This window comes from Tachypleus tridentatus, chromosome 4, assembly GCF_004210375.1.
Source record: "Tachypleus tridentatus isolate NWPU-2018 chromosome 4, ASM421037v1, whole genome shotgun sequence".
Classification (NCBI taxonomy): domain Eukaryota; kingdom Metazoa; phylum Arthropoda; class Merostomata; order Xiphosura; family Limulidae; genus Tachypleus; species Tachypleus tridentatus.
This window is the reverse complement of record NC_134828.1, coordinates 108,341,206-108,368,383: the sequence shown is the minus strand read 5'-3', so window position 1 is coordinate 108,368,383 and position 27,178 is coordinate 108,341,206. Positions and strand designations below refer to the sequence as shown.

The 27,178-nt window shown below is 33.6% G+C and overlaps 1 protein-coding gene across 2 annotated transcripts in view; it reads right to left on the bottom strand.

The window, feature by feature from the left end:
- Positions 1-23,698, bottom strand: part of LOC143249864 (uncharacterized) — an 83,074-nt gene extending 59,376 nt beyond the window's left edge. For both annotated transcript variants that reach the window (XM_076500427.1, XM_076500425.1), the window contains exon 1: positions 23,311-23,698. In XM_076500427.1, the coding sequence (XP_076356542.1) occupies positions 23,311-23,476 (166 nt within the window). In that variant the 5' untranslated portion in view covers positions 23,477-23,698. The remainder of the gene's footprint in view (positions 1-23,310) is intronic.
- Between the last annotated feature and the right edge of the window lie 3,480 nt (positions 23,699-27,178).

Genomic DNA, 27,178 nt, shown 5'->3' with positions numbered 1-27,178 from the left:
CAATACACAGTCTTCACGAAAATTAAAAACTCCACTTCCGTCACTAAACAATACACAGTCTTCACGAGAATTAAAAACTCCACTTCTGTCACTAAACAATACACAGTCTTTACGAGAATTAAAAACTACACTTTCGTCACAAAACAATACACAGTCTTCACGCGAATTAAAAACTCCACTTCTGTTACTAAACAATACACAGTCTCCACGAGAATGAAAAACTCCGCTTCTGTCACTAAAGAATACACAGTTTTCACGAGAATTAAAAACTGTACTTCCGTCACTAAACAATACACAGTCTTCACGGTAATTAAAACTCTACTTCCGTCACTAAAGAATACACAGTCTTCACGAAAATTAAAAACTCTACTCCGTCACAAAACAATACCACAGTCTTCACGAGAATTAAAAACTCCACTTCCGTCACTAAACAACACACAGTCTTAACGAGAATTAAAAACTCCACTTCTGTCACTAAACAATACACAGTCTTCACGAGAATTAAAAACTCCACTTCCGTCACTAAAGAATACACAGTCTTCACGAGAATTAAAACTCTACTTCTGTACTAAACAATACACGGTTTTCACGAGAATTAAAAACTCCACTTCCGTCACTAAACAATATACAGTCTTCACGATTATTATAAACTTTACTCCATCACAAAACAATACACAGTCTTCACGAGAATTAAAAACTCCACTTCCGTCACTAAACAATACACAGTCTTAACGAGAATTAAAAACTCTACTTCATCACAAAACAATACACAGTCTTGACGAGAATTAAAAACTACTCCGTCACAAAACAATACACAGTCTTCACGAGAATTAAAAACTCCACTTCCGTCACTAAAGAATACACAGTCTTCACGAGAATTAAAAACTCTACTCCGTCACAAAACAATACACAGTCTTCACGGGAATTAAAAATTCCACTTTTGTCTTGTTTGTTTTGGAATTTTGCACAAAGTTACTCGAGGGCTATCTGTGCTAGCCGTCCCTAATTTAGCAGTGTAAGACTAGATGGAAGGCAGCTAGTCATCGCCACCCACCGCCAACTCTTGGGCTACTCTTTTACCAACGAATAGTGGGATTGACCGTCACATTATATATCCCCACGGCTGGGAGGGCGAGCATGTTTAGCGCGACGCGGGCGCGAACCCGCGACCCTCGGATTACGAGTCGCACGCCTTACGCGCTCGGCCACCACTTTTGTCACTAAACAGTACACAGTCTTCACGAGAATTAAAAATCCCACTTTTGTCACTAAACAATACACAGTCTTCACGAGAATTAAAACTCTACTTCCGTCACTGAAGAATACACAGTCTCCACGAAAATTAAAAACTCCACTTCTGTCACTAAACAATACACAGTCTTCACGAGAATTAAAAACTCTACTTTCGTCACAAAACAATACACAGTCTTCACGAGAGTTAAACTTTATTCATTTTAACTGTTTCAACTGTGCTGCATGTTCGTTTTCTCGACTTATATTTGTTTATTCCAATTGTTTACACTTGTATATGTATATCTGTTGTAACACCAAATGTTGTTTATTTGCTTTTATTTCACGAACATTGATGATGGAATTGTGAAGTATCTGAAAGGACGAATAAACGATTTCTAATATCACATGATTCATTACGTCAACGATGTCATCAACAACAAAACAACATTTCTTTATAATAAACACGAATGTGAGAATGATGTCATTATGGCAGTGATGTAATTAAAATATCATTACTACAATGATATTATCCATGATAAAACATTGATAAAATGACGTAATCAATAGTAAAAGACCATTAAGACAATGATGACATTAATAATAAAATAATATTAAAATATGATCTCATAAATAATAAACAATTACCGCAATGATACCATCAACAATAAAACACATTGTCACAATGATGTCGTAATAATAATAATACTCTACGGGAATTAATTATAAAACAATATTAAACTGATCTCATAAATAATAAAAATTTACGACATTGATACAATCAACAATGAAACACACTGTGACAATGATGTCACAATAATAATACACTACGGAAATTAATTATAAAATAATATTAAAACTGATTTCATAAATAATAAAAAATTACGACAGTGATACCATCAACAATAAAACACATTGTAACAATGATGTCACAATAATAATACACTATGGAAATTAATAATAAAGCAATATTAAAACTAATCTCATAAATAATAAAAAAATACGACAATGATATTATCAACAATAAAACATATTGTGACAATAATGTCACAATAATAATACACTACGAGAATGATAACGTCAATAATAAGATAGCATTACGAAAGTAATGTTATCATTAATAGAAAACACACTGTGAGAACGATGTCATTAATAATAAAACAATTAGAACTATGATCTATTAAGTATTATAACAACACTGCGGCAACGATAAAATATATTACGAAACAATATATTGACAATCATGTCGTTAATAATAAGACAACATTACGACAACGATGTCATCAAAAATAAAAAAAACTATTACAAGAATGATCTCTTCAGTATTAAAACTACATTGCAATAACGAAATCATCAATTACAAAACAATATCTCGTAAATTATGTCGTCAGTAATAAAAGAACATTACGACAATGACATCAAGAATAAAACAACTTTATGAAAATATATAATCAATAATAAAATAATGTTACGTTGACTATGTCATGAAAAATAAAACGTTTTGACAGTGACATTTCAAGGGTATTAGGGCAATAATGTTATGAATAATAAACAATTACGTCACAATGATGTCATCAATAATGAAACAACATTCCGGCAACGGTATCACTAATATTTTGTTTTGAATTTCGCGCAAAGCGTCACGAGGGATAGCTGAGCTAGCCGTCCCTAATTTAGGAGTGTAAGACTAGAGGGAAAGTTGCTTATTCATCATTGCCCATCAACAATTCTTGGACTACTCATTTGCCAACGCATAGTGGGATGAGTCGAAACGTAATATCGTTCTCATAGCTGAAAGAACAAGCATGTTTTGTGTGACGGGGATTCGAACCCTCGATCCTCAGATTTTGAAACAAGCGCCCGAATCACTTGGCCATGCGGGGCCGTGTCATTAACACTAAAATAATATTACGGCAATTATTTCATTAATATTTAAGCAGCATTAGGCACATTTTCCGGAAAACGTAATTTAATGATAAAAATAAAAACGAACGTGATGATAGGAAGCATTTATTAAACGTTTCGGAATCATCACAATTCCGTCATCAGCAACCAGGATGTACAAGACAAACAATATCTGTAATTACAACAGATATATATACACAAGAGTAAACAAGTTTAGTGAAGCAATGTAAGTTTAGTACACCAAAACGTGGCACAATTTAAATTGTTCAAATATGTTTAAATCCAATAAATAATGTGTATTATTTAGGAACGTAAGAAGAGCTTTCGTGTAGAATGTTTCTTTTATAAGAAGTTCTTTATCATGTTCATTGATACAACTTTTACAGTTTGAGAGAGAAACCCGATATCCTGCTCATATATACAGTTGAATTGGGAAGGTTATAACCTCTCGTACCTTACGGTGACCATGTGAGTAGAGAGGTGTATTTATAAAAACTGGAAGGAAGGTTACAAGTCCTCCAGACTCTGATATCTATCAGCCCAGTACAGAAACAGGGCATCTGTTTTCTTTATCTCTAGTATTTTCTCAACAGTCAAACATTACAATGAACTTCTTATAAGAGAAACATTAGGCATAAAACTCTACTTCCGTCCCTAAATAATACACAGACTTCGCTGTATGTAGACTTATTTTAACTACTCTAATAACTACACAGACTTCGCTATATATGAACTTATTTCAATTACTCTAAATAACACACAGACTTCGCTATATATAAACTTATTTCAATTACTCTAATAACTACACAGTCTTCACTTGATATAAACTTATTTTAACTACTCTAAATAATACACAGATTTCTCTAAACATAAACTTATATTAACTACTCTAAATAACACAGTCTTCACTAGATATAAACGTATTTTAACTACTCTAAATAATACACAGTCTTCACTAGATATAAACTTATTTTAACTACTCCAAATAATACAGTCTTCACTAGATATAAACTTATTTTAACTAGTCTAAATAATACACAGATTTCTCTAAACATAAACTTATATTAACTACTCTAAATAACACAGTCTTCACTAGATATAAACTTATTTTAACTACTCTAAATAATACAGTCTTCACTTGATATAAACTTATTTTAACTACTCTAAATAATACAGTCTTCACTAGATATAAACTTATTTTAACTATTCTAAATAATACACAGTCTTCACTAGATATAAACTTATTTTAACTACTCTAAATAATACAGTCTTCACTTGATATAAACTTATTTTAACTACTCTAAATAATACAGTCTTCACTAGATATAAACTTATTTTAACTATTCTAAATAATACACAGTCTTCACTAGATATAAACTTATTTTAATTACTCTAAATAATACAGTCTTCACTAGATATAAACTTATTTTAACTATTCTAAATAATACACAGTCTTCACTAGATATAAACGTATTTTAACTACTCTAAATAATACACAGTCTTCACTAGATATAAACTTATTTTAACTACTCTAAATAATAGTCTTCACTAGATATAAACTTATTTTAACTATTCTAAATAATACACAGTCTTCACTAGATATAAACTTATTTTAACTACTCTAAATAATACAGTCTTCACTAGATATAAACTTATTTTAACTATTCTAAATAATACATAGAATTCACTAGATATAAACTTATTTTAACTACTCTAAATAATACAGTCTTCACTAGATATAAACTTATTTTAACTATTCTAAATAATACACAGTCTTCACTAGATATAAACGTATTTTAACTACTCTAAATAATACACAGTCTTCACTAGATATAAACTTATTTTAACTACTCTAAATAATACAGTCTTCACTAGATATAAACTTATTTTAACTATTCTAAATAATACACAGTCTTCACTAGATATAAACTTATTTTAACTACTCTAAATAATACAGTCTTCACTAGATATAAACTTATTTTAACTATTCTAAATAATACACAGTCTTCACTAGATATAAACTTATTTTAACTACTCTAAATAATACAGTCTTCACTAGATATAAACTTATTTTAACTATTCTAAATAATACACAGTCTTCACTAGATATAAACGTATTTTAACTACTCTAAATAATACACAGTCTTCACTAGATATAAACTTATTTTAACTACTCTAAATAATACAGTCTTCACTAGATATAAACTTATTTTAACTATTCTAAATAATACACAGTCTTCACTAGATATAAACTTATTTTAACTACTCTAAATAATACAGTCTTCACTAGATATAAACTTATTTTAACTATTCTAAATAATACATAGTATTCACTAGATATAAACTTGTTTTAACTACTCTAAATAATACAGTCTTCACTAGATATAAACTTATTTTAACTATTCTAAATAATACACAGTCTTCACTAGATATAAACGTATTTTAACTACTCTAAATAATACACAGTCTTCACTAGATATAAACTTATTTTAACTACTCTAAATAATACAGTCTTCACTAGATATAAACTTATTTTAACTATTCTAAATAATACACAGTCTTCACTAGATATAAACTTATTTTAACTACTCTAAATAATACAGTCTTCACTAGATATAAACTTATTTTAACTGCTCTAAATAATACATAGTATTCACTAGATATAAACTTATTTTAACTATTCTAAATAATACAGTCTTCACTAGATATAAACTTATTTTAACTATTCTAAATAATACATAGTATTCACTAGATATAAACTTATTTTAACTAATCTAAATAATACAGTCTTCACTAGATATAAACTTATTTTAACTATTCTAAATAATACATAGTATTCACTAGATATAAACTTATTTAACAAGTTCAATTGTGCTACGTTTTCATTTTCCCTACTTGAACGTGTATTCAAATTGTTTGCTCATACGTATGTCCTATTTCTGTTGCTTGTTTCTTACCTCAAGATTACTGATGATGGAATTATTACGTTCCTCTTCTGTTTAAACAATACAATGATGCAATAATGAATAACAAAACAACATTTTGACTATGATGTTATCTTGGGCTACTCTTTTACCAACGAATAGTGGGATTGACCGTCACGTTATAATGCCCCCACGGCTGAAAGGGCAAGCATGTTTGGCGCGACTGGGATGCGAACCCGCAGATTACGAGTCGCACGCCTTAACACGCTTGGCCATGCTGGGCCTACCAGTTACGAAACACTGCAAAAAATATATATTCTCAGTTACAAAACATTGCAAAAAATTACTTTAAATAGTAAAACAACTTTACGTCAATAATAAAAACAATATTACAACAATGATTCCAGCAATAATAAACAACAATATGGCAGTGATGTTATCAATAATAAAACAACATTGCGTCAACGATATCATAAAAAAATAAAACAATAATTCTCTTATAGTGTCATCAATAATAATAGAGTATTTTATCATTGATTTCGACAATAATAAACAACAATATAGCAGTGATATTATCAATAATAAAACAACGTTACGTCAACGATATCATCAAAAATAAAACAATAATTCTCTTATAGTGTCATCAATAATAATAGAGTATTTTGACATTGATTTCGACAATAATAAAAGCTCAAGACAGTGGTGTCATTAATAATTAAAGAAGATTACAACAATGATATCATTAATAATAAAAAACATGACGACAATTATATCATCAGTAATAAAAGATCATTTCGACAGTTATATTATCATTAATAATATTATAACATTGATACCAGCAATAAAACAAGGTGAAAACGATCTAATCAACAATACGAAATATTATGACAATGATATTATCAATTATTTTATAAACGTTAATTGTGTTTTCAAATATAGAACAACATTACGACAAAAATGTTATAAATTACACTATGTAACACAAATTTTGTTCCTGAATAGTACGTGTTATTTTTTAATTACTTATGTTGTAAAGGTACAGAAAATGGTCATTATTCCCTTCAAACTTTGCTTTTGTGACTTGGATAATGAAATTTAAAAATTAACCTATTTTCTATGTAAAAACGGACAAATCTGCACAGTTTCATTTACATCAGGTCTGAATAAAACAACATATGAATCAAGATTTACATGTATTTATACTAAAGTTATACAAAAATGTTTAGAAGTGAGTAGTTTTTCGATATTTGAGACTGTAATATAAATCACTTTCACATATCAGCCCCCAAATATAGTCTCCCATCATGTTTTCGGTATACGTTCCCAGGTCACAAAAGCAAAGTTTGAAGAGAAAAATAGGTTTTTTTCATTTACTTTGGACACAAGCAATTGGGAAATAACACTTTCTGCTCAGGAATAATAAACAGTAAAAAGTTTGATACATAGTGTAATAAAACAACGTCTTATATACGTTATTTCCTTACCTAAGATCTTAGGTTCTAATTTGCTGTGTTTATTATTTCTTATACTGTGACGAGGCAATAGGAACTTGGTGTTGGGTTTGAATATTATATGTACTAGTATTAATAAGTTATACCCTTCTATGACATGTAATTATTTGATTTTATAATTTATTAACACTTCTGTTCATTTCCCTACTGACTCTATAGCTAGATAATTTGTTGGAAACCATTTCTTACTTGGCATTAGTCTGATTAAACCTGCATTATTGGTGTTAAAAAATTTGTTTTTGTTTTAGTGGCTGATACTGATACCAGTTTATACCACTTCTAGTGTCACACTTAAAAATCGGTGAACCTAAACGTGGCTAGTATTCCTTTGATTTTACGTTTTAGTGTTTTATTATCTTTTGGAAATTTAATTCATTGAATATGTAAAACTGAAAACACGAACACTAATATTCGGGTTATGTTGAAAAACACACCAATACTTCAGGATTTGTGTACGACAGAAAACACGAATACTTACATTCAGGTTATGTGTATTGTTAGTCAGATTGTTATGTAGAACTAACTTCATTGTTTTAATGAATATTATGATAGTATGTACTTCTAGTCAGTTTGTTATGTAGAACTGACTTCATTGTTTTAATGAATATTATGATAGTATGTACTTCTAGTCAGTTGGTTATGTAAAACTGACTTCATTGTTTTAATGAATATTATGATAGTATGTACTTCTAGTCAGTTGGTTATGTAAAACTGACTTCATTGTTTTAATTAATATTATGATAGTATGTACTTCTAGTCAGTTTGTTATGTAGAACTGACTTCATTGTTTTAATGAATATTATGATAGTATGTACTTCTAGTCAGTTTGCTATGTAGAACTAACTTCCTTGTTTTAATGAATATTATGATAGTATGTACTTCTAGTCAGTTTATTATATAGAACTAACTTCATTGTTTTAATGAATATTATGATAGTATGTACTTCTAGTCAGTTTGTTATATAGATCTAACTTCATTGTTTTAATGAATATTATGATAGTATGTACTTCTAGTCAGTTTGTTATATAGAACTAACTTCATTGTTTTAATTAATATTATGATAGAATGTACTTCTAGTCAGTTTGTTATGTAGAACTGACTTCATTGTTTTAATGAATATTATGATAGTATGTACTTCTAGGCAGTTTGTTATGTAGAACTGACTTCATTGTTTTAATGAATATTATGAGAGTATGTACTTCTAGTCAATTAGTTATGTAGAACTGACTTCATTGTTTTAATGAATATTATGATAGTATGTACTTCTAGTCAGTTTGTTATGTAGAACTGACTTCATTGTTTTAATGAATATTATGAGAGTATGTACTTCTAGTCAGTTTGTTATGTAGAACTGACTTCATTGTTTTAATGAATATTATGATAGTATGTACTTCTAGTCAGTTTGTTATGTAGAACTGACTTCATTGTTTTAATGAATATTATGATAGTATGTACTTCTAGTCAGTTTGTTATGTAGAACTGACTTCATTGTTTTAATGAATATTATGATAGTATGTACTTCTAGTCAGTTTGTTATGTAGAACTGACTTCATTGTTTTAATGAATATTATGATAGTATGTACTTCTAGTCAGTTTGTTATGTAGAACTGACTTCATTGTTTTAATGAATATTATGAGAGTAAATACTTCTTGTGAGCTTGTTATACAAAATTTAATTATTTTACGGGTTCAGAATACCAATATTCGGAGCTCAATTCCCATGGTGGACAAAGCGCACATTTTGTGGGTTTGTGCTAAAACAAACGTTGTTATCGCTAATGGTGCAATGTTTTATGCACATAAACACATACAAGCATAGTTGCAAACAAAATAATGATAGAAAAATCTTTTTTGCTCCCGGTTCACGAACCCCCTGAACCTCTTTAATGGACCACTAGTTACAAACCTACTACACTAAAAAGTGTGCTAACGAAAAGATAGGAGAATTTCCCATTGGCGTGCAAATGTAACTTTCCAGCTCCAGAGATAATAGTAAGAACGTTTATTTATTGTATTCTAATACTGCACAGTCATTTATAAGTAATTTTATTACAGCGACAGCTCTTCTTAAATGTGGAGAAAGCCTTTGTTTGATTCCAACGAATCGTTACTTTAGCACGAATGAAAACAAAGCAACGTTCTGTATTATATTAAAAGGTTTCTTTTATGGTGCTTTTAACAGGTCTTTTTCAAACTAAAGCTTTTAACAGTTTTACAAATCAATATTCTAGCTTAAAGTGCATAATTTCGTAAACATGTCTTGACAGTGAAAAAAACAAAACACCTTGGAAGAAACAAAATAATGAAACAATTTACACGTTATTTCTGTAACTGTTCACTAGTTTATAAAATAATAAAACGAAAATACATCCTTTATAGATCTACATCTAGAATTTATAACTTTTTTTGATTTAATGTTTTCTTCAAATTGTTCTAATGTTTCTTGACAATATTTTGGTATTGAAATAATTTCATATATAATTTTACTTCATGTGTTGTTTTTCTTATATCAAGTCTGACATGCCCAGGTGGTTAGGGCGCTTGACTCGCAATCTGAGGGTCGCGGATTTGAATCCTCGTCAAACCAAACATACTCGGCCTTTCAGCCGTGGGGCGTTATGATGTAACAATCAATTTTGTCCCACTATAGGCCCGGCATGGCCAAATGGGTTAAGGTGTTCGACTCGTAATCCTAGGGTCGCGGGTTCGAATCCCGGTCGCACCAAACATGCTCGCCCTTTCAGATGTGGGGGCGTTATAATGTGACTGTCAATCCCACTATTCGTTGGTAAAAGAGTAGCCCAAGAGTTAACGGTAGGTGGTGATGACTAGCTGCTTTCCCTCTAGTCTTACATTGTTAAATTAGGGACGGCTAAAACAAACAAACAAACATATCAAATGTTGACAATACTCCTTCATTATATATTATTAAGTCCCTGATGAATGTTTTTCTTCTAATTACAATTTATAACGAGGTGAGTCAACATTAGAATAAGCGTCACTTTTCAAAATAGACTGACGTTATAACCTTTCATTCACGCCTAAAGTGTCAATAAATTCCACTTGTCATATGGTCTTTTGTTACCATCACAAATAATCAATTTAAAACATTGTCAGACATTTCGAAATATTCAGGATGATAATTGAAATATTATAATTTATTTTCTAGCATCGTTCAGTGGCTGTTTGTATTTTGTTACAGCAAAGCCATATTGGGCTATCTTCTGAGTCTACCTATGAGAATCGAACCCCTGATTTTAGCGTTATAAATCCGCAGACTTACCGCTGTAAAAGCTGGAGACAAGTTCTATTTAATTACTAATATTCCTTGACGTTTCTCTGAAACGGTTTATAGAAAGAGTTTGGATACCTAGATTAAAACAACACAGAATGTTTAATGTTTCAGCTATGACAAGCTAACGTCATTATTATAGATAGTTCAATATCAGTCATCTCTCTCTCAGTTAATTTTTTGTAAATTAGGCACATGAAAATCAGTCACATGACATGAAATGGAAATGAATAATAATGCAGTTTGCACTCATAACTGAGTACCAGATAGATGTTGTTTTACATCTTCACATTCACGACTTTCTACTTCATTTTGAAGTACAGACATTGTGAAAGTATTGGAAATCTAAAACTAGTGAGTGTTGATAACGTTGTGTTAACCTGAGTGTTGATAACGTTGTGAGTTAACCTTCCACTGGAAAAGTTTGTTTGGGTATTTAAATCGCTTGCAGGAGAGTACGTGACAAGTTTACCAACAACTCAAAAGTTCGATGAAAATAAAGCAACAACAACACAATATTCTGTCAAATTCTTATTTAAGGAATGTATTGAGAGGCTGGTAAGATGGGGAGAGCATTGTCATTCATTAGGCTAAAACTAGTTCCTATTGCACTAACATATTGTAGAACAAAGGGTCATAGAATATACAGTCATGTGAAAATATTAGGACACCCTATGAAAGCCACTGTATTTTTGTAACATTTTTGGATATATGGATATTTAATCTCAATTTTAACAATACTGAGAGATTATAGGAATATAACTAAACAATTAAAATCGAAGAAAAGACTTCTTTTCAAGATCTTCTGTAAATGTAATTCTACAAAAAATGCATATTCTAACCGAGGAAAATCTTAGGACACCCCCACATTTATTCTTACTTAAAATGGCTCAACCTACACACAGGTGTATCACACCAGGTGCACATTATTAGAAGATCGTTACTCAGCATTTTGAACGAAGCTTGCCCTATTTAAACTTCAGACATTTAGTTTGGTGTGCTCCTGACTGTTGAAGTGACAGTGAGCACCATGGTGAGAGCAAAAGAGCTGTCTGAGGCCTTCAGAAAGAAAATTGTAGCAGCTTATGAGTCTGGTAAGGGATTTAAAAAGATCCCAAAAGATTTTGAAATCAGCCATTCCACTATCCGGAAAATAGTCAACACGTGGAGGGCTTTCAAAACAACTGCCAATATGCCCAGATCTGGTCGTCCAAGCAAGTTTACCCCGAGAGCAGACTGCAAACACCCTAACATGTCATCACGGGACCTACATCAGACTCTGGCTACTGTTGATGTGAAAGTGCATGCCTCTACAATCAGAAAGAGACTGCGCAAGTTTAACTTGCATGGGATGTGTGCAAGGAGAAAACCTTTGCTCTCTAAGAGAAACATCAAGGCCAGACTGAAGTTTGCCAGAGAGAATGTAGACAAAGACCAGGACTTCTGGAATAATGTTCTTTGGACAGATGAGTCCAAAACTGAATTATTTGGATACCAGAACAGAGGACATATTTGGCGTAAACCAAATACAGCATTACAGTAAAAGAACCTCATACCAACTTAGAAGCATGGAGGTGGAAGTGTCATGGTTTGGGGCTGGTTTGCTGCAGCAGGGCCTGGACAGCTCACAATCATAGAATCCACCATGAATTCTACCGTATATCAGAGGGTGCTTGAGGATCATGTGAGACCATCTGTAAGAAAGGTAAAGCTGAAGCGGACCTGGACCCTGCAACACGACAATGACCCAAAACATACCAGTAAATCTACCAAGGACTGGCTGACTACTAAGAAATAGAGAGTCCTGGGATGGCCGAGTCAAAGTCCAGATCTTAATTCCATTGAGATGCTATGGGGTGAATTGAAACGGGCTGCACATGCAAGAAACCCCTCAAACATCTCACAGGTGAAAGAATTCTGCATCGAGGAGTGGGGCAAACTTTCTTCAGACCGATGTCAGAGACTGGTAGCTGACCACAAGAAGCGTCTCACTGCAGTTATTTCAGCCAAAGGGGATAACATTAGCTATTTGGGGGTAGGGTGTCCTAACTTGTTCCTCAGTTAGAATATGCATTTTTGTAGAATTACATGTACAGAAGATCTTGAAAAGTCTTTTCTTCAGTTTTAATCGTTTAGTTATATTCCTATAATCTCTCAGTATTGTTGAAATTGAGATTAAATATCTATATATCAAAAAATGTTACAAAAATACATAGGTTTTCATAGGGTGTTTTAACTTTTCACATGACTGTTATTCCTTTTAAGTATTATATTAATGGTAATATTCCGCAAACAAAATATTTTTGTACTTTCTGGCATCCTTATATTTTCCAGAATCCTTATTTTTACAAAAGTTTTTTCATTACTTATTTTCCTTCCTTATTTTAATGATTGTTTGTTTGTTTTGAATTTCGCGCAAAGCTACATGAGGGCTATCTGCACTAACCGTCCCTAATTTAGCAGTGTAAGACTAGAGGGAAGGCAGCTAGTCATCACCACTCACCGCCAACTCTTGGGCTACTCTTTTACCAAAAAATAGTGGGATTAACCATCTCATTATAACGCACCTACGGCTCAAAGGACGACTTTGTTTGGTGCGATGGGGAACCGAATCCACGACTCTCAGATTACGACTCAAGCGCTCTACCCACCTGGCCGTGCTGGGCCTTATTTTAATGAAACATTCCTCAGAAGGCAGTAGTTTTAGCCTGGTATGATGGGTTAAGAGATTGATAGGGTTTATTGAAGATAGTGAAACACTACAAGGAAACATTTCGCTCCTTAAGTTAAAATACAACCACCACAATAACTTCAATCATTGGTGCGCTATCCCTGTTGATGTCAGAATCACAATAATCAACAGAACATGTAGCTGTTGTACTACTCGCAGGTTATCGATGTCTGATGGATAAACTGAAGGCTTTAATGGCTTTTGATAACTCCGGAAACCTAAGTTAGATTTTTTAAATCCTTTTTCACTGTTATAAGAAAGAACTGAGAATTTGACGACCAGTACGCAGTATGCGATAGCCATTTATTCCGGGCCATCTCTACAGACTGTCACTAAACCTTATCCAATAAGCATCATAAGACTGTAATTAAGTCTCATCCAGTGAGCATCATAAGACTGTAATTAAGTCCCATCCAGTGAGCATCATAAGACTAATTAAGTCTCATCCAATGAGCAGCATAAGACTGTAATTAAGTCCCATCCAATGAGCAGCATAAGGCTGTAATTAAGTCCCATCCAATGAGCAGCATAAGACTGTAATTAAGTCCCATCCAATGAGCAGCATAAGACTGTAATTAAGTCTCATCCAGTGAGCATCATAAGACTGTAATTAAGTCCCATCTAATGAGCAGCATAAGACTGTAATTAAGTCTCATCCAGTGAGCAGCATAAGACTGTAATTAAGTCTCATCCAGTGAGCATCATAAGACTATAATTAAGTCTCATGCAGTGAGCATCATACGACTGTAATTAAGTCCCATCCAGTGAGCATCATAAGACTGTAATTAAGTCTCATCCAGTGAGCATCATAAGACTGTAATTAAGTCTCATTCAGTGAGCAGCATAAGACTGTAATTAAGTCTCATCCAGTGAGCATCATAAGACTGTAATTAAGTCTCATCCAGTGAGCTTCATAAGACTGTAATTAAGTCTCATTCAGTGAGCAGCATAAGACTGTAATTAAGTCTCATCCAGTGAGCATCATAAGACTGTAATTAAGTCCCATCCAATGAGCAGCATATGCTAAACAAGTAGACAGAATTGTTAAATTACAGCAGTAATACAAAGACTAGAAACAAGAAGAAAAGTAAAACTGAGCTTGAGAACATAAAAAAAAAGAAAATGAAACTGTCCACCAGGGGAATATGAACAAACATACCACGACTCATGATTAACTAAGTTGAAATTGTACTGGCGTTCAATATTATATACGGGGTCTACAATTGTAATGCTCTGTTTTTCAAACAAGTTCATTGGAATCAAACCGCATGTAATTTGTGAATTGTCTTAACCAAATAAAAACCATGCGTGAACACAATTCATAAACTATTTATATGCTGTTTTACACTAAACATTTATGAATTTCTACTGTTGTGCGGTAGTAACTATGGCAACTGCACATGATGTGGCAAAACTGTTCCAACGTACAAGGAAAATCGACAGAACGGGTAAAAAAGGAACAGCGCTGGCTGTATTACGTGGGCTGACGGATCAAGTACGGGTTTGTTTGTTTTGAATTTTGCACAAAGCTACACAAGGGCAATCTACGCTAGCCGTCCCTAATTGAGCAGTGTAAAACTAGATGGAAGGCAGCTAGTAATCACCACCCACCGCCAACTCTTGGACTACTCTTTTAGCAATGAATAGTGGGATTGACTGTCACATTATAACACCCCCAAGGCTGACAGGGCTAGCATGTTTGGCGCGACGGGGATGTGAACCCGCGACCCTCAGATTACGAGTCGCACGCCTTAACACGCTTAGCCATACCGGGTCACAGCGCTTGCCAAAATAAGGAAATACACATTAAGAGCTGACGAAACATTTATTTAAATTTTAGACTGAAATAATTTAACGGAAATCTCATCAAATACCAGAAATGATCGGAATGTCAAGCACTATATCAGCTGGAGTAAGTTAGCCAGAATAAAGAAAGAAAAACCTTTTCAAATCGTTTTAGTTCTAGCTAATCTCACTGGGAATATACAAACAACATCACATCATAACAGCGCTTTGTATTCTACACAATGTGAAAAAACATTAGTGAAGTCAAAATGCACTTTCAGCAGATAACCCGATGAGGCTTTGCTCTAAGCAAACACGTATACACACACAAAATGCATTTACCACAGCATACTCGCCTTCCCTCTTAACAACAGCAATACAACAACCATTAACTCTGGTCATAACTTCTGTTAAGTGTGTTCGCAGTTGATAACTTGCCAAATAAGATTACGTCCACTAGTAAAGACAGTGTTTTTTTTATCAAAATACAGCTTACTTCCGGTTCCGAATGCCAAATCAGTACTTGCGAACACCATAAATAAATGACCAAATTTTAAACAAAATGGACCCTGAGTGTAATAAGAAGACTACTTCCCACTTTAAGATAACGAATTACTTCGAGTAAGATGTTTTATAATTTTGTATGTTGGAGTAAAGCGACACCAATCACATACACTAGTGGTCAAACTCTTAAGGTCAATGAACATGAAAAAATATGCATTTTGCGTTGATAAACTCAACCACTTATTTAAGTAAAGCTTCGAAAGGTGAAAATAAGAAAAGGGAAAATAAAAATAAAAAACTTTTTTTAGCATTTAATAGGGAAAATGTGAACACTATGAAATTAGCCTAAATACTAGCTGGTCAAAAGTTTAAGACCATACCAAAAAAACGTCCTAAACAGGGTAGGAAATGCCCAACAAGAGGTCTCAGTAGTGAGTTGCACGGCCGTCATTGAGAATAACTGCAAACATTCGCTTTGGCATGGTCGATATAAGCGTTTGCAGAAGGCTGGCTGGAATGTTATTCCAAGTGGTGAAGATGGCTTCACGAAGATCGTGCACTGTTTGGAATTGATGTCCATTCCTATAGACTTCCCTTACCATCCACCCCCAGACATTTTCAGTGGGGTTCAGTTCGGGCGAATATGCTGAATGGTCCAAAAGAATCACGTTATTCTCCATGGAAATGTCCTTTGTCCTGCGGGCATTGTGGATTGCAACGTTGTCCTGTTGAAAGATCCAGTCATTTCCACACAAGCGAGGGCCTTCAGTCAATAAGGATGCTCTCTCTGACATGCCAATGTAACCAGCTGCTGTTTGACGCCCCTGTATAACCTGAAGTTCCATGGAAGGAGAAATCACCAAAGATCATGGTTGAATCTCCTCCACTGTGTCGTGTAGAAAATGTGTTCTGTGGGATATCCTTATCGTGCCAGTAACGTTGGAAGCCATCTGGACCATCCAGGATAATTTTATTCTCATCAGAGAACAAAACCTTCTTCCACAAAATTTCAGGCTTCTTGATTTTTGCTCTTGGAGCTATAGCGGTCAGATATTCTTTCTATGTTTTTTTTTTTCGCTTGTTTACTTCCCCAAAAGTTGCACGCGCACCTGCACGTAAATAAATAATAACACCTTGGTGTATACCCTCAGTTTACACTCAGTACATGTGCAAAATTTCAGGTTCCCAGGTGATTTCCCCTTGGAATTATGGCCATCACACACACACAAAGAGAGAGAGAGAGAGACCCACAGACACGCCCTTTTATTATTACAGATGTATTATTATTAGTTACTTGATTCGAGATCATGATTTGTTAGATGTATATGTTTACTAGATCGTTTGTTCTCTGTATAATTAGTTACCTTCATTTGTTATTATATTCTTTTTCACTCGCACTTGATTTCATCTTCAGTAATTAATATAGAGGTAATTTCAGTCAAAATGAAGTTTCAGTATTAATGACACGTTATTATGACTACAAACAATATAACCAATGAGAACAAATGTCACGACATGAAACACTACCTATATGTCACAACACTATACAGCTATCCGCATGCCACACACGACATGAAACAGTTAGCTACGAACAAGTAATTATTCAGTTTAGCGGGCAAGCAAGACAGACGCTAACAACGACGGATATGTCTTAACGTTTTAATTAGCAACAGTTTCAGATGTATACTTCATGGTTTATTCCATGAAAATGTTTTTTGTCAGCGTGAATGTTCTAAACGTCTAAATATTCTCAGAGAAAACGTTTTGAATCTCAGTTTATGTTTGATGTTTACTAAAGTAGGGTCGAATATTTTGGTCAAAATAAATTTGAAGAGGTTGTACAGTTAAAATAATAATAGTAAACAAGTAGGTGAACTTCAGTCTTGTTCACAAAAATAGAAAACACTAATATATATGTCATATTGATACACAGGTCATGTGTCACGAAACCAATACACTATGGAATATGAACACATGGCTAATACAATAGATACGTTGTGGTTTATACATATGTATGCATATATATTCAGCAAAACAGATACTTTTGAATTTAAACAGAGACATATCTAATTAAACAGATACTCTGTCGTTTAAATACATATATTTCTAATGCAGCAGGTACCCTGAGGTGACATTATACATTTGTTATACTATTTGTAACTATGAACAATTCCGGATGTTTTCACAATGTTTGCCTAAGCGTTTGGTAGCAGGTGGTTAATAAGTTAGTATACAACAACAAACCATGTGATCATTTGCTTGCAAAGCATTTGGACAGTTAACCATAATAACAAGCACTTGGTTTGATTAAGACACTTGCTTCAGTGAAAAACAGTTTTATTGTGGTTTGGTTTGTTCAGAATTTCGTGCAAAGATACATGAGGGCTATCTGCGCTAGCCGTCCCTAATTTAGCAGTGTAAGACTAGAGGGAAGGCAGCTACTCATCACCACCAACCGCCAACTCTTGGGCTACTCTATTACCAACGAATAGTGGGATTGACCATCACATTATAACGCCTCCACGGCTGAAAGGGCGGGCATGTTTGATGTGACGGGGATTCGAACCCTTGACCCACAGATTACGAGTCGAGTGCCTTAACCACCTGGCTAGGTCGAACCAGTTTTATTTTATAAAATAATTATGTTTTACAATACTATTGCACGGGAAAATGGTTCTAGAAATGAACGATCTTGTAACCAAAATGTTAATTTTTTTTATTTAATTAGACACTCAACATTTCTGTTCACAGTTTCTTCAGGAGAGTTCACTAAAACAGAAACTGTAACAGAAATACTATCAGTAACAGAACTTCGTGAGTCCATAACAATTCACGCCTTCGTCACTGGTACGACTTAGTAAATCCAAAATGATACGTGTCCAAACAACTAAGATGTTCTACTTAGGTCCATAACAGTTGTTTATAAATTGATTGTTCAGTGATCCAAATTATATTTAACACGTCTTGTTTGGGTCATTCCACCATGGGTAATGCACCGTTTTGGACTTCAGTTACTTTACTATATTTTATTACTTAACCCTCATCAGTACACCTGGGGTCCATATGGACCCCAACGATAAATATTTTTAAATATTTTTTCATTGGCCAGTTATGTTTTTATGTAATTGTCACATTATCATCTTCTGATACACAAATAGTAAAACTTTTGATGTTTTGTAGTCGAATAGTTTTTGTAAGTAAAAAGTTGTATGTGGTCCGTATGGATCCCAAGTAATATTCAGATTTGAAGCTCTGTATCTTCATCAGACATTGTGTGTATAGATTCACAGAGGTTGTCCAATGTGATAACCAGTGATTGCGTATTTAGATCTCTCCTGAAACGAAGCAATGCGCACAACCTACTTCAGAGACGTCTTCAGAATCCCCGCGAAATGCAGAAAGGCATAGAATCTGCCTTTGTAGGTCTCGTACTGCTTGACACAAGACAGCATGCTGGTTAAGATGTTCCAACAACAACAACAGAAGATGTTATCTTTGCCCAAAAATCGCGAACAGGAAAGTCCGTCAAACCTGGGCAGCATGTGGAAACCATGTCTACGCTGATCACTCCACACACAGTGTTACGAGTGTTTGTATAAAAGACTGGTAACAGAGAAACTTCATGTTCACTCAGAATAGTTCTGCTTATATGTTGTCCGAAATTTGGCACTAGTTTAGCTCTGAAACAAAATTTGATGTAGTTCGACCCCCTTCGGTTCGTTCGGACCCCAAACACATTTTCGTACAATTTGGTGTTTTTTGTTACATATTCGAAAAATCTGTTTCTTCATTCAGTATTTTATTAGTTTTAATTGTGAGATGTCAGTTAGAGAAGTGGTGGTCCTGTATTATCAAAATACAAGTCAATGATGACAATTTTTTGTCTAAATATGAGAAAAATGGATATAAGTAAAATTAATATTTTGTAATAATAAATCACATATTATATACTTATGGTACTAAGTCTTTCTTACAGTTTATCTGCACAATCCTATGAGAAGCCAATACGTTAACTTTTCAACATCTAAACCATAGTTTCAACATTATGATCATTAAATATGTGCGGGGTCCGTATGGAAACCAGATGTGCTGAAAGATGGAAACTTTAACATGTACTGATGAAGTTAATAAGAATTATAGTCAACGTTGACAGGTGTTCGCCAAACAACTGTAACCATTTTATGTATCTCAATACGTTGAAGATGACCTAAGAAGCTCGAAACGTAGTTCTCTACTTTATTTTAATAAAAGTTTTAGTATCGATACCAACCGTCTTGAGATACATGTTTTAGTTAGTTTGTTTTTTTGATTTCGCGCAAAGCTACACGAGGGCTATCTGCGCTAGCCGTCCCTAATTTAGCAGTGTAAGACTAGAGGGAAGGCAGCTAGTCATCACCACCCACCGCAAACTCTTCGGCTAATCTTTTACTAACGAATAGTGGAATTGACTGTCACATTATATCGCCCCACGGCTGAAAGGGCGAGCATGTTTGGCGCGACGGGGATGCGAACCCCCGACCCTCAGATTACGAGTCGAACACCTTAATCCACCTAGCCATACCGGGCCTGTACAGTTTTAGTTCAAGTGTTTCTCGTCATCAATAATGTAGTCATTTCTTTATTCTCTGTCGTTTAAATTGCTCATAGAAAAAGAGAAAACGTTAGCAACTTGGCGTTATCAAGTAATCAAAAAGTAACGTTGACCACTTGACTGTTCTCAGTCGTTTAAACTACCTATTAACCAATAATTAACTACTAATAACATTTACTTGGTGTTGGTCAACAATGTAGTATAGAATTTAGCCAATCGACTATATATTTTTTCGTTTTCTTCTAAGGTAAACAATAATTATATATACACATAAACACGTTGGAATATAAGGTTTAGGGTTAAAAACAATGTTGTCAGGTGAAAGTTTTGGATTTGTTCAATAACAATTCGTTAATTATATTGTAAATATCATCCGATATGATACTATTACTAATTGAACAAACAACAGATAATAAGTCGAAAAGGTCGGAACAAAGGTCACTAAAATAGATTAAATTAAAATTATTTTAAAATAAGACAGCGGTATGTCCGCGAACTTACAACGCAAGAATCCAGATTTCGATACCTGTGTTGGGTAAGCACAGATGGCCCACTGTGAAGCTTCGTGCTTACGTTCAAACAAACGAAAGTTACAAAATTATTTGGAATAATCAACTTATAAGACAGAACGTTGATAGAGCAAAAGTTGTGTGATAAACCACAATAGACGTAACTTTATGACTTAACTGGTATAGATCACGTCATCAAACGAAAAACACGCACACATCATTTTAAGCTAATGGAATATCAACTATTCTAAAAAGACACTAGTGAGTTTTCGGGTACAATGTTGTTTTTTCGAATTTATATCACAGGAAGTGTTGTAGTGAATATGCTATTCGTCCAAGGATTCCATTACAATGAAAATAAATAAACTCTTTTCAGGGTAATCATAAGAATGTAATGATGGTAAAATCTGAAAAATGATTCACAAAACTAAAACTTTCATTTCAAATATAATCCAGTGCAGTGTAGTCTGATGGTTGATGTTTCTCATCTACGAGCCACGAGGTATGATTTCGTAATACCTTTTATTTCAAAGCCATTAGATTCGATTTCGCTCTATCTATTATTTAAAACCACAACGTCTACCGTAGTGTTATCAAAAGCTTTAAGATAAAACTAGTATAGCTGCATTATTTTTACCAATATGAAAGTAGCAAGCTATTCTAAAATGTGTCTTAACTTCTGAAATAATCTCTGGCTCCAAAATAAATTCATTTGACTTAAAAAATTGCTTTGAGTTTTTAAAATCACCGTTGAAGTAGATAATGCCTCAAAGAATTAGGCCTCGTGTTGAGCAACGTCTTTACATTATGTAGGATGGTACGTGAAGTAAGTTGTTTTCGTCAGAGGAAAGTTTAAAAAAAATAAAAGGAATTTCAAGTTATTCCAACCAGAAACGATAAGTATGTAAAAAATGTTTACGGTTTTTTTTTAGCGCAAAGTTGCACAATTTGCGATTGACGCTAAGCTAACTTCAGCGATCAAATTTTCAATTTTATCTCGCCGTTGAGTCATTGTTGGTGACTTGTTTGTTGAATGTTAATTTTGGCTACTTGCCGATACGTATATAGTTGTTAGCGTAGTTAAAATCATGGTAGTTTTAAAATATTATCTTCTGAGTTTAATTACGCTAATTTTTATGATTCCCTCACTCTCACCCTCGACACTTATTTACGAGTTAATATAAATTAGGGATAAACCATATGCGAAATACTGAAATGATATATTTTAACGTGAGAGGCAGTTGACAGAAAAGTCGTTAACAGCACATCTGTATATTTTACTACATCGGTTTCGAAGTCTTTTCCTAACTTTTATAACTGTATAATTATAATATAACTTCAATTTGTTCGTTACGAACATGCTCGCCCTTTCGGCCGTGGGGGGCGTTATAATGTGCGATCAATCCCACTATTCGTTGGTAAAAGAGTAGCTTAATAGTTGGTGGTGGGTGGTGATGACTAGCTGCCTTCCCTTTTGTCTTACACTGCTAAATTAGGGACGGCTAGCGCAAATAGCCCTCGTGTAGCTTTGCACGAAATTCAGAAACAAACAAGTAACAGAAAAATAGTCGTTTATTTTGCTCTATTTCCCCTAGTGTGTGCATATTTAATTTCTTGTTTTGCTTTTGCACAGTACTTTCCAGTGATCAGATAGCGAACTAGCCATTCAAAAATAAACTCTACAAGACAAGTAACCGGTTAAAAGCCGAAGCGGTTTTCAGCGTTACTGTTTGGTCCATATCATTAGACACCACTAGTATTTTGTAGTCTTTTCGACATTGCACGATTAACGGTTCATGCATTTGTTATAGTGTTTATCCCTTAAAAGTAGTTCATACAGTACCTGCATTTAATGTACTGTTATACCGTAAAGATACACACATAAAACAACAAGGCACGCTGTCTGTTGAACACAGAAGCAAACACAAATCAGTAATTTATACTAAGATGTGCAGTAAAATAACGAGATATAAAACATATGATGTTGGGAAATGAGAAGATATGCAAGGAAGATAAACATATAATTCCTGTGCGAAGTAGTTCACAATAACAAGGCATCTTCAAAATTGATAACATGAGTAATTATTACTGCTTACTCATTATTTAAAAGCACTTTTATTATATTTATGTAAGTAGCCTTTAATCAACCATATATTAATATATAAGCTCGCTTATTAACCCAAAGTAATAAAACTCGTTATACTTTGTTTTGTTAAACTGGACATGCATTTTTATGGTTTACTTCAATAATAAAAAGATATTTAAGTGTAAATATACTAAAGCTATGGAAAGTAAAAATTTGAAGAAATTCCGCCGGATATAGTTTACCAGTGACACCGTTCTTCTGACCAATGGAGGGTGATGGAGTTGTGGATTGAGGTATTGTCTGAGCATCAGTTTTAAGATGTGAGCTCCAAAGCAAGCATATTACTATAAGCATCATTAGGCTGTGACTAGAAGTCTTCATTTGAAATTGCAAAGAAGATGGTTCCATACGTTTGACTCAAACCGACAGAATGTGTATTAGATTCACATAAGTTCACCTGTACACGTCAGAACAACTAACTATAGATTGCTACAGAGGTTTCGGTTGTTGAAACTGTCCTGCAGCAACCATTCTTTAGCAGGGGTGATTCGATTAGTATATCTTGTAGGTATAAACGGAAAGCTAAAATTTGTACTCGCAGTTAGTGATGCAACGAATAACTTCAGCTAGCGCCCTCTGTATTTGGAATGATCCATTTCCTTGACAATGTTTTCTATAGCGCTACCTAGATTTATACAAAAAATAATTTGCTCTGTTCTTTTCTAATGATTCAGTGTATATATATATATATTAAACTTCGAATAAGACAAAATTCACTTTTCAAAAAAACATTCAACCCAATTTTCTTTGTGAACCTGACGATGACCGAAGAAGGTCGAAACGTTGTTCGCTCTTCTATGTAAAATATTTTCTCAACCCAAACGAGCGTTTTTGCATATAAACAACCCAATTTTTATTGTAAAACTCAATGTGATTTAAAACAAAACAACGGGTATAACCGTACACAGTTATAATAACGTTTCTGTAAGAAAAATGTATATTTTTCCATATATTTCTTTTACATTTCATGAAAATTACAATTTGAATTTTTTATTGTTATAATTTGTAATGATGATAGGAAACGCGTGTTAAAAGATTGAAATTTATGTTTAGTATTGCTATTATTTTTACGGCTAGCCAATTATATAGATGAACACCATTGATCAACAATGTTATACCACACTTAAGCAAAACGCATTAAACAGACCATACTTATACTGGATAATGCAGTTTTAATATATTTCTACCATTAACATTTGTTAATAAAAACTGCCAACTTGTAAAACATTTAAGCTACAATATAGTAGTTAGAAAAGCTTTTCGTTCCTCGATTTCTTCTTAGGGACCACATTCAATAACCACGAAATGGAACAAATTAGTAGCTCAATAATCAATCAATAAATCATCCATTGTAATAGACTCAAAAATCAATAATTATCTGATTCCAGCCAAACGTACATTCCATATAACTTGTATTGTTTCCTAAACTTTCAATAAAGAACGTGTGGTATTCTTATGGAGTACCTCAAACACAATCAAGAATGTGTGGTATTCTTATGGAGTACCTCAAACTCAATCAAGAATGTGTGGTATTCTTATGGAGTACCTCAAACTCAATCAAGAACGTGTGGTATTCTTATGGAGTACCTCAAATTCAATCAAGAACGTGTGGTGTTCTTATGGAGTACCTCAAACTCAATCAAGAACGTGTGGTATTCTTATGGAGTACCTCAAACTGAGTTTTAAAGGAGAACGAGACTGGACACTATGTAAGTTTAGAAGAAACAATGTTTAATGAAATTAAAAAAACAGACTAAGGATAGTGTCGTTACTGGTAAGAACTCCTTGTGTTTAAAACTTAGGTATTTGTAGAACCTCTCTTGGACTGGGAGGCCCTAGTATAAGTTGGGGGCTTGAAATACATTTTCCACTATCTTCAGTTAAAACTCACGAGCCGATAGGTGAGATTTTTATTGAAACAGTTTACCCATCCCGATTAATTGAAGTCTTTGAACACTTTTATTAGCTAAAAAGAAGACTTCCCGTAATATTTAAGCATTGGGTTTGCGACAGATGATTTTAAAGTGGCTATAATACATTCTGTTATTGTTAGATTACCAGCCAAGCATAAGAACCATGGACACTCAAGGACCCGTCTAGAACCACTTTGGTCTTGTAAAATATTATGCCTATAGCTGTTTTCAAAGTGTTTCTATCTGCTCATCATACTACTGACTATTGTGATGCTTCGATCTTGTCTACCAAATTGCAAATGAAGTCGTTCGTATCTCAGTTGATAGTTAAACATAGAAATATTACAGCAGAAGCATAAAAAATTGTCACTATTTAATTACTAATGCTGAGAATATGGCTTTATTGATCTAACAAAAATCAATTACCGCTTTCTTGTATCAGGAATTTTAGAATTCATTGTTATACTTAAGGCAGTCCTGGGGCTTCAGAGAGGAGAATTTTCGATAATTTTATCTTTATTTTAAGATCAGAAAAAAAGAAATCTTATTTCCATAACGATTTCTTCAGATTTATACAGTTTACATACATTTTTCAGCCTATTGGTTATTGTGCGTTTCTTTCTCTGATGGTAGTATGTATTTTAAGATCAGAAAAAAGAAATCTTATTTCCATAACGATTTCTTCAGATTTATACAGTTTACATACATTTTTCAGCCTATTGGTTATTGTGCGTTTCTTTCTCTGATGGTAGTATGTATTCAGCAAAAAAATTTAGTTTTTACCACATTTTTCCTTACTCCTTACTTTCTCTTCCGGTCTGGCATAATCAGATGGTGAGAGCGCTTGCCTTGAAATCTGAAGGTCGGGGGTTCGAATCCCCATCCCACCAAACAGAATGGTCCTTTCTGCTGTTTGGCGTTATAATGTAACTTTGTTAAATGACTATCCTAAGAGTTGACGGTGGGTAGTGATAACTAGCTGTTTTCCCTCTAATCTTTCACTGCTAAACTAGAGAAGACTAGTGCAGATAGCCCTCGTGTAGCTTTGCGCGAAATACAAAAACAAACAAACGTCTACTTTTGTTTCATAGGGGGTTCTTGTGACTGTTAAGTTTTCCTCACTTATGTTTGCTTCGTCATAAGTGGACTTATTTAGCAGTTTTGCTTCACACTTGGAGTGAAACATTAGGTTTCCATCTTGTTTCACATTGGGTTTGAAATATCTGTAAAGTTGTTGTAATTTTAGTGATTTTATTAATAAAATCCAAATAAAAGCTTGAATTCAATCAAAGTTAGCGAGAAGTATATAAACTGTATTCTTCAATAGTCTTCATTTAGTTCTTGTCACTCACATACATGCATGTTATTTGACCACTGTACCACATGCTTTTTTAATTATTGCGTCGTGTGTCAGTAAATTATTGTTGTTTTTTTTTTTGTTGACTGCGAACTGTTAAACTCTTATTTGTGTAAATCTGCGCCTTCTCTTTTCCTGTATAACTTAACTGTCGCAACTCACCGAGAATATACAACAAGCCCAAACTCCGAGGGCCTCTAATTGTTAATGGGACTCTTCTCTACTTATTCAAAAGACACTACACTGGTATTAAATACACAAAACAACATTCTCAGGATATACGTATTGATTACACGACTGTTGGATATTTCCATTGCAACACAAGCGAGGTTGTATCTTGACGACCGCCTTTGGAAATAATCGCTGTCTAATTTTACATAGTAATAAAACAGTGCAGGAATCTTATCATAGATTTTTATTATAGCAAAGCCACATCAAGCTATCTGCTGTATTTACCAAGGAAAATCGAGCTCCTGATATTAGTAGCGTAAATTCAAAGATATACTGTTTCCCTAACAGGTGACCTACTCCTAAGGAAGATTAGTGATACCTTAGATAAATGATCCAGAATGATTTGCAACTAGAGAGAAAGGAGCTTAGTGGCTTTTTTTTATCAATGTTCTATATGAAAACTGCATATACCTGAGCAAATAAAGTTTAAAAATTAATAAATTAAAATTAAAAAAAGCAAACACAGTGTGTCTGTATACCACAACAGTGCTAGTCCTTAAGCCTCTCCCACCAAACTACGACAAACAAAATACAAATATCTAACTTTTA